The sequence below is a fragment of the Eschscholzia californica genome, unplaced genomic scaffold, assembly GCF_041429995.1.
Source record: "Eschscholzia californica isolate CP2 unplaced genomic scaffold, dmEscCali1.0.p SCAF_4, whole genome shotgun sequence".
Taxonomy (NCBI): Eukaryota; Viridiplantae; Streptophyta; class Magnoliopsida; order Ranunculales; family Papaveraceae; genus Eschscholzia; species Eschscholzia californica.
Window position 1 is genome coordinate 40912768 of NW_028238461.1, and position 9754 is coordinate 40922521.

At 37.3% G+C, this 9754-nt stretch overlaps 1 protein-coding gene and 1 long non-coding RNA gene across 7 annotated transcripts; one reads left to right on the forward strand and one right to left on the reverse strand.

Moving 5' to 3' along the window:
* The first annotated feature begins 706 nt into the window (after positions 1–706).
* LOC147544707 (uncharacterized) lies at positions 707–3305 on the forward strand. The gene is made up of 2 exons (XR_015223120.1): positions 707–984; positions 2982–3305. It is a non-coding gene; the product is annotated as an uncharacterized LOC147544707 (long non-coding RNA).
* On the reverse strand, positions 3290–6736 carry HEME1 (Uroporphyrinogen decarboxylase). 6 transcript variants are annotated; one of them, XR_015223117.1, is made up of 7 exons: positions 6415–6570; positions 6164–6315; positions 5411–5793; positions 4684–4968; positions 4180–4415; positions 3546–3897; positions 3290–3451 (listed from the first exon to the last, which is right to left on the reverse strand). XR_015223117.1 is itself a non-coding variant. In XM_086632701.1 (6 exons), exons 1-6 carry the CDS (start codon positions 6435–6437, stop codon positions 3729–3731), a joined length of 1248 nt encoding a protein of 415 aa, XP_086488827.1. In that variant the 5' UTR covers positions 6438–6736; the 3' UTR covers positions 3493–3728. The 6 variants fall into 6 exon arrangements, 3 of the variants coding, with proteins under 3 accessions (XP_086488827.1, XP_086488828.1, XP_086488829.1); XR_015223119.1 differs by having other exon boundaries at positions 6164–6306; positions 6415–6546; XR_015223118.1 differs by having other exon boundaries at positions 6164–6309; positions 6415–6546.
* Positions 6737–9754: the final 3018 nt, after the last annotated feature.

Sequence of the window (9754 nt, forward strand, 5' to 3'; positions counted from 1 at the left end):
TAACCCTCAAAGATAACATTATTGCCTTTAACCAAACTGGGTCATCATGAATTAACCAAGTCAAACTTGCAAAATACATTGCCTTCTACCACGGTGCCACAAATTTGCAAGCTTATCCTAAGCAATCGTTGTTGTTCCGTGGATTCCAGAGGAAGTACTTCGTTAGGATTGGGGAATTGTTGCCATTCTTCTTGAATAGCCTCGATTCTCGCCTCGAGAGTCACTTTGAAAGTATTCCCTGAAAAGAGCATCTTTCTATCCTGTATATCCGTGCAACTCAATCTCATTTGGAAACGTTATCAGCATCTATCTTTCAACAACTGAATGGGAAGTTGTTTAGGAAAGGACTTTAGAATCAGATGCGGCATGTTAATTGACTAATTGTGCTTTACATGAACAAAGCCCAAGTTTACACGAAACCCTAACTGGAATTTCACGGACTTACCTCCGATCGAAATGCGTCATAAGTTGATAAGATGCTTCACCACCAGTAGCATCTTTTGACACTCCCCTTGCAACTTTGGGGTTCCTCTGTGAGATCCAACAAAAAAGAAGTTCGGAGGTGTAACACCTCTATTCTCTATATATATCAAATTAGGTGGATATAACAAAAACTCTAGGTCAATTTGGGGTTGGGCCTAATATGAAGAGTAAGTTAGTGTGGGCTTGAGCATCATAAAAATAGAAGTGGGTTAGAAGGAAAACTAGGGCTGCTTGAGTTGATTTTATAAAAAGGGGTCTAGAGCTCTTTTTGTAGATCTAGGACAAAACTTAGAGAGAGAAAGAGAAATGGTATTCTTTGGAGAAGATTTTGATGAATAAGTTGAAGAAATCTATGTATTGTTTATGTTATGGTTAGTATATCTTCAACAAGCCACTCTTAGTGAATGAAGAATGGATAAAGAAGAAAAGAGGTAGAGATGGAGTTCTCTAGAGAGAGAAAGAGGCATGATTGTGGTCTTGATGTCATCTAAGGCAAAAGAGGTAGATTTCTTATCTCCTAATTCTTTTGTAGGCTTTTTCAATTGATTCCATGATAGGTTTAGTATTGTTAATCACATAAAGTTCTATAAAGAATGATTAAATGATTTAGATATTATTAGTTCTATCTTGAATTCCATAAAATATCTATATAGGACAATGTTTTGATCTAACTTCAAAATTAGATCTGGATTGATTGGTAACTAATCTAGGTGTCTATCTTATATGGTTGGAAAGGTCTGTTTGTCTACTTTCTAGTTGTTCAAACGGTGAGTTAATTGGAGTTCTGAGCGAGGAGTTACAATTGTTTTCGTACGAGGTGTCAGAGCAGTCCCTACTGTATTTCTGTCTAGATTAAAAGTAAATCTGGTACTGATTGATAATGAATCTCGGTGTGTATCTTATATGGTTAGAAAGGTCTGTTTGTCTACTTTCTAGTGGTTCAAACGGATAGTTAATTGGAGTTCCGAGCGAGGAGTTATAATAGTTTTCGTACGAGGTGTCACAGCAGTCCCTACTGTATTTCGGTGTAGAGTAAAATTAGATCTGGTATTGATTGGTAATGAATCTCGATGTGTATCTTATATGATTGGAAAGGTTTGTTTGTCTACTTTCTAGTGGTTCAAACGGTGAGTTAATTGAAGTTCCGAGTGAGGAGTTATAATGGTTTTTGTACTAGGTGTCACTACAATCTCCAATGAACAAATTGATTGAGATAATTCACATGGTTTCTATTCTTTAAGCAATGTATTTCTTAGGTATATGATACCTTATATTGGTGAGTCTATATTTGTTAACTATTATTGTTATTTGTTTGTTTAAGGTTGTGATCCACGTGGAGATCTATTATGAGTATCATCCATTTTGATTTGTCATGTGTTGTTGGCTTGAATGGTTTGGTGAACTTGTTTGTAATTCTTTATTAGAGCCAATATTTGTGGTGTGATGCTATTATGATTGTATGATGCTATTATGTGTGTGATGCGATGGATGTGATGGGGGGTTGAATGAGTTTATGTGGTTGGTTCGACCCTCTCTACCGGAAGTGATGTAGGTATGGAGCGTATGGGGTCGGCGCTAACACAATGGATGACCTTGTGGGCCACACTCTCATTCGACTTATGTTTGTTGTATGATGCTATGATGTGATGGAGGGTTGAATGAGTTTATGTGGTTGGTTCGACCCTCTCTACCGGAGGTGATGTAGGTATGGAGCGTATGGGGTCGGCGCTAACACAATGGATGACCTTGTGGGCCACACTCTCATTCGACTTATGTTTGTTGTATGATGCTATGATGTGATGGAGGATTGAATGAGTTTATGTGGTTGGTTCGACCCTCTCTACCGGAGGTGATGTAGGTATGGAGCGTATGGGGTCGGCGCTAACACAATGGATGACCTTGTGGGCCACACTCTCATTCGACTTATGTTTGTTGTATGATGCTATTATGTGTGTGATGTGATGGAGGGTTGTATGAGTTTATGTGGTTGGTTCAACCCTCTCTACCGGATGTGATCGAGGTATGGAGCGTATGGGGTCGGCGCTAACACAATGGATGACCTTGTGGACCACACTCCCAAACAACGTGGACACCAACTTGTCATATCATTCGACGAGAGTTGGATGATTGTGTCTTTTGGCATAATGTTTTGTCGACTTAATTGTCAAGTTAGGGTTTTATAAAGGTCTAGCTTGGTGAATGGTGTGATCTGTTTATATCTATTGAAAAGGAGAAAGATTATTATCACGAGAGTTAATATTGGATTAGACTACGAGGACGTTGAAAGCCTAATAACCAAGAACATAAGTTACTAATTTCTACATGCGTGTGGTAAATCTCGTTGTATTATGTTAGTTGTCACGTTAAATTTCAGATAACGCTAATAATGAATATGAATGAAATACTTCCTTGATTGGGGATTGAGCTTGCCTACCCGAGACTTAGGTTTGAGGAAATCTACTGCAGTTGGGTTTTAACCCAGCTATTTCATTTTTCAGGTATTGTTTGTGCACTCATGGTAGGCGTTGCTCGTGGATCCAGTTTGAAGGTCTCAAATCTTCGATTTCAAGGCGGCTTGAGATTTAGGATTTGGGGCGTTACAGGAGGCAACTGACTGTTTTGTTTGAAGCTGTCAAACTTCCTAGACACGTTAAGGATATGTCGCCAATAAATAGCGACATCACTTTTGTTAGACATATAACAACAAATGTATTTGTGGACCCGATAGGAGTCGACCGTAGTTTGTCAGTTTGACTTTCTTTAATATGTCCAAATAATAACAGACTTGAAGATGAAAGAAATTGAATTTCAAGATTATAAAACAAGTTTACTCGTAGACATTTAAAACTACCATGTTTTTACATAGACTAGTACTCCAATGGTTGTCCTACTCAAAATGAGAATTGAAAAAGAAAGAGAAAGATCACATAAAGTCTTGCCAGAAATTGCAGATAGATAAATTTCCAAACTACACAAAGAAAAAAAGAATAAGATTAAAGACAAAAAAGATGGGAATAACAGATGATAGACAATTTTCATCTCATTTAGTCTTAGTTACTTACAGAAGACATAGAATGGAGCAAAACTGATAGACTCACAAGATCATGTGCTTTCCCATAATTTCGTCTAATGACTTGTCGTTTAACCAAGAAAAATATCCGACATTTTCTGCAAAAACAAGAACTCGAAAACCCATTGCTGGTGAAATTGGTATTACAAGTTTGCTTTTGCACCATCTTATGTCTTCAAACTGTCACCTTAGATTTCTCATTTACACGATCTTCAGAAGAAGCATCATATTTCAAACTCCTTGCAACATCAAAGAAATGTGCAACAGCTTCTTCTGGTGTCCCTACAAGTACACCATGACCCAGATTAAGGATGTGTCTCCCTTGCCCTGCACATTTTACAACCCTGCCAAGAAAAATTGATTAGTTTAGTCGAAGTAAAGAATGTTAGTTTCTATAAACTAAGTAAAAGGATAAAAAATATCGGGGACTTGCCAAAGTGCTTATAAGTAACTTCCCAAGACTCACGAGAAAAAAGTAAAAATTGTTTTGAGAAAAGGAGGTTATTTTAAGTTGGCCGAATCTTTACAAAAATTGACATCTATGCAGAGGTTTAAAGGTTACATTGGTAGAGGAAAAGATAATCGAAGTCATTCAATGTCGGAATCAATGACTAGCCGAGACAAACCTTTGAATTTCATCTGTCAAGGCAGGAAGTGTAGAAAAGAGATAAGCTGGATCTACATTCCCCTGAATGCTGATTCCATTGCCCAAACGTTGCCTTCCATCTGCCATATCCACTGTCCAATCAAGCCCGATTACATCAACACCTGTATCTTTCATCCGTTCCAGAAAGCCACCATTCCCATTAATGTAGAGCACTAACGGTGTTTGTGGGCGTTCCTTCTTTACTCTGTCAACGATCTGCAGTTTCATTAATGACACTCAGCACGACATATATAAACGACATAGGAGTTAGTTTTTTCCTTATAACCTTTCCAAGTTAACCTATATTACCAGATGAAGAGAAATATATGATTCTTTTTCTTTCAGGAGCTAATGTTCTGAAAATTCCTTTTTGTTGAAACGATGACAAGCTTACAGGATAGCTTGTCCAGCGAGGCTCACTTTTTATACAACTTGAATTCTCACTAAAGCAACAAGTACGAGAATCAGACTAACTCGAAATTACCTCAACAATATATGGCTTTGACCATTTCTCCCACATGTCAGGCGGTAGTTGTCCACCCCATGAATCAAATATCTGTATACAGTGAGCTCCAGAATCTACTTGGTAAATGATATAGTCAGATATCGCCTGTGTTAGATGAGAGAGAATAGCTCTCAATACATGAGGTGCAGTATGACACATGTTCTTTATGGTTGTATATGTACGGGTAGTACCCCCTTCCACTATATATGTGGCAATTGTCCACGGTGCTCCCACAAATCCGAGTACTGCCGCTTGTTGCCCCACCTGTATTTAAACAAATGGAGATAGTTTCGTGAGTTCCAGAACAAGGTAAAAATCTGTGAAGTTGGGGTCATGAGTTACTTGCGAAATGTAGCAGAGTTTGCACCCAACCCCTCCTTTTGATATTGTTCTACCTTTCTTTGTTCATTTTTTTTATATGAAACACCTAAATGGTAGGTAAAGCAGTAAAAACTTTGTGTAGACGAATGACAATATGGATTATGCCTAATATGGATGTATATGTAAGTATACATATGTATATAACCAGGTTTTAGTCGAGTACCTCGAATCTCGGCCTAACTCCTCAAACCATCTATTAAGAGACTAACTTCAGAGTGCAACTAATTAGAGCTAAAGATGGTCATCTGTACAAAACCTAGCAAAAAGACACAGATTTGCCCACAAGATTCACTAGTAGATAACCAACTATGATAAAAACTTTTACCTCTCGACGTAAAATTTTCAAGGAATCTCCCACGAAATGAAGCTTGTCCAAGTCAAGGGGATGCAAAGCTTTTAACCCCTCTTCTGAACGAATTGGAGACTGAATAACAGGACCTCTCACTTCTTCTATATCAAATGAGACACCAAAAGCAGGCAAAGGAGTGAGAATATCCGAGAAAATAATAACACCATCAGGACGGAAAGCTTTCCAAGGCTGCAGAGAGATTTCAACAATGAGATCAGTTGTCTCTGACCTCTCTCTGAAAGATGGATGTTTCTCAGCAAGCTTTCTGTAAACGGCCATATACCTTCCAGCTTGACGCATCATCCATGCTGGCGGCCGACTAACTGGATCTCCTCTTGCAGCCTTAACCAAAAGTGGATCTAGAATCATAAAATATACTCAAATCAAGATTTACAAAGAACTAAAAACTAGTTCAATATAATTCCAAAATGCTAACTTGCACATATCAAATTGAGTTGCATAAACCCAAAATAACAACTTGCACGTACCAAATGGCTGATTTTACTAAAAAGCAAAAAATTTCCCACTTTCACTAACCCTAAAAGAACTTAAACAACTTACATATGTTTCAAATCTGGACATGAATCTGAAAATTTGAACATCAACTCCTTAGATATTGTAAAAATTCTAATTTGGGTACTCAAATTTGTTTAATTCAGATTCATCAATGAAATGAAGTAGTATGTTTCAAATTAAGGGTTTCTTCACAAGTAGGAATGAGAAATATACCAGTAGAAGAGATACTCGCCCTGAGAAAAGTATCTCTCTCCAATCTGTTTGGAGAGAAAACCCTAATTTGATTTCCTTCATCAGATGAAAACCCTGGTTTTTCAAACCAACTTGAAGAACTCCAGCCGATCGAGCAACAGCTACTGCTGAAACTACAATTCAAAGTTATAATTAGAATTTCAAAGCAAAAAAGGGTAGGATTTTTTTTGTAGATGTAGAGAGAGAAAGTGAGAAATGGAGTTTGTGTAGACCTCATTAGAGAATGCGAACTCATTTGGAGAGAGAAAGAGGAGTTCGTTTATTCAGTTGGAGAGAGAGAGAACTTCTCAATTCTCTTATGTCTTTCTATCCTTATCTCCTCTCAGTAATCGAATTTATGGAACTCAAAACAGAAGTTGAATCAGGGGGTTAACATTTTTTTTTTTTTTTTGAAGAAGGAAAATACCATTAAAACCAAGCGTCTATTACACACCTACTAGAAATACGAAACAAAAGAGACAACATCATTCCAAAGTTTCTTAGAGCAAGTCCAATCCCAGCCTGTCTTAGGCCGAAAAAACCACTTTTTCACCTAAAATTATTGGCCTCAGCTCAGCCTCTAAAATTCAGCTCCAGCCCCAGTCTCTCTTGAGGCCGAAAAATTTGTTCATGTGGGAAACGCGTGTGTGGACTTTTAGTTGGTGTGCGAAGAAAGTGTGTGATTTTATGTATATATAAAACACGTGTTTGAACTATTTTCGAAATAATATTTTTTTTTTCCAAGGTTGAAAAATTATTCGGGGACCGACATTTGGTGGGATATATTTTAATTATTAATATTTAAGTTTTTCTAGAATTTTAAAAAGAATTAAAACTAATTAAAATTACAAAATTATTATTTACGTTAAAAAAATAAAAAAAATAAAAATTGGAGAAGATCCTAGCCGTTGGATTTCATCCAACGGCTAGGATCACCCCAACGGTCATGTTGGGGAGCCTTCAGTCGCCCCTAACATTAGGGGCGACTGAAGGAGGAGCCCCAGCCTCCGCTCCAAGCGGCTAGGCTTGGAGCGGGTGGCTGAGGCCATAATTTCAAAATTATGGCCTCAGTCGGGCTGGGACTGGACTTGCTCTTACACCCGTGAGCACGCCCCCATTTGGCTAACGCATCTGCATAATTATTACTATTCCTAGACACATGAGAGAATATAATTCCTGGAAAGTTTTCCTTGATGTCTTTGATCTGTCGGATGATACTTTGAGATTGTCATTGAATACATCCTTCCTCGCCATTGAGAGCTTGGATTATTGCTTTATTATCACTTTCTAAATGCACATAAGATAGTTGCATTTGCCTTGCGCTTAGTAGACCATATAATACCGCTAAACTTTCACATTCTTCAGCATTTTGCCCTCGTACACTATCTGCTACCGCCAGAATAAAGTTGGCTTCTGCATCTCGCATAATGTAACCGATTCCTGCCTGTTCATGTAAATTAACAAAAGAGGCATCTACATTGATTTTAATATAAGGTGTCCATGGAGGTCTCCGTGTTTGTATAACCGTTTGTTTTTGACCCTTCGTGGTAGTGCAATTCTCAGTTCTGAGAGGAGTAGTAGAGGTGTTGTTTATCCTTTCTATCATTTGTATTGGATTCTGTTTAATCGTCGTAAAGCAGTTTTCATATCTGGCTTTCCACAGAAACCAAAGAATTTTAGCATACAGGTTAATAGTTTCTTCGTCAAGGGATTTCCATTGGTGTATCCATTGAATAGTGGTACTAATGTGATCAGTTCTAACTTGGTAATGAAACCAAATTGCTTTCGCAAACGTGCAATGCAACATAACATGATTTATGGTCTCCTCATCATTACAGTTCACACAGGAGTAATTATTACCGATGAATTTGCCGATCCTTGATTTTACTGGTAAGCAATTCGTACAGCACTTCCATAGGAATAGTTTGATCCTAGGAATAGTATTCATATTCCATATGAAAAACCAGTCCATCTGGTCCTGCGTATTATAGATAGTATTGGTGCGTAAAAAATTGTACATGGATTTAAGAGAGAAGTTACCTGATTTAGTCAATGTCCATATAGCTTTATCTTCATCATTAGGATTTAGGTTGATGCTGAGTATCGCCCTGCAAATCTCATTAGTAAAATACATATTTATTTCAGGGTGTTAACATGAGAGCTGCACTAGAGCTAGAGCCGGACTTACCGTGCGCGTAAGAGACTCGTACGGACCTCTCAGTTCTAGACTTAAGTGAAATGGTTCTTCTGGATTCACTTCCCTGATGACTTGGATACGGTTGACCCATTTGATTCTTAGTCTTTTTTTTGACTTATTGACTTGATCAGTGACCAATATTTCGATCATCGGAAATCTTATGGTTTCAGTCGAAAAAAAGGGAGAGACAGAGAGATTCCAGAGAGAGAAATTCGAGAGAGGGAAAGAGAGAGATTCCAGAGAGAGAAATTTGAGAGAGAGAAAAAATGATGGTTGTTGTGGTCGTAATGGTGGCCGAAGATGGGAGAAGATGAGAAATAATTTTGATTCCCCAAAAATTTGACAAACTTATTATTTCGCTTTAAAATTGTGTACCCCAATCTTTTTTGTGTCCTCCAAAATGTCGGCCTTGTGACTATTATCTTGTCGTTTTATGGTCAATATCATTTGATGACTAAGCTTGTCATTGGATATTCGAATATTCGACATTCGATCCGCATCCGTATTCGAATTCTAAAAAAGTATCTGAAATTTCGGATATCAGATATGGATTTGGATATTCCTTATCGAATATATGCTTATCGGATTCGGATATGGATACACTAATATTTGATCCGATAAATATCGGTATCCGATAAATAATATAAAAAATAATAAAAATAATAATAAAAATTTAAATTTATTCCTAATAACATATAAAATATATGGTTGAGATTTATTATCTAGATCTAATGGTTAAGAATTTAAAGAAGAAATTTAAGATTTTGTTAAAGTTTCAGATATCGGATATTGATTTATAATTCGATATTGATTTATAATATCCGTTGGATAATTATCGGATTCGGATATACCTATATCCGATCCGATAAGCTACCGTTTACAGGTCTATATGATGACCCTTCTTCTTTCAGAAAGCTATGAAAGCATCCATTGCAAAATAGGTCTTTTTAAGAGCTCTATTGTTGAGATAGGTCAAATTTAGGGTTTCTAGAGATTGAGAGAACCATAATTGTCTCCGTATTTCCTCATTCCGTTTGACAATAAAATTTATTTGGGAGGTTTCAGTAGAGGCAACGCCCGAACTTTTTAAAGGTAATGGTGCTCAAGACAATTTCTTTTATAACATATCTTGCTTGGTTAGGGACAATGCCAAGGTAATTCCCATTCAATTTTGACCTAACGGCACAATAGGCGTTATTGTGCCGTTAGGTCCTTGCAGACCAGCATCTTCTTCTTCCTCATTGTCTGAAACTGACTTGTCTGATCCGAAATAATCCAATATCTACTCGAACAAGCCATTCAGACAAGTTAAACAAAAACAAACATTCTAATATATGACATGGAGACAGTTGAGACCTTGGATCAGATTTTAGAAC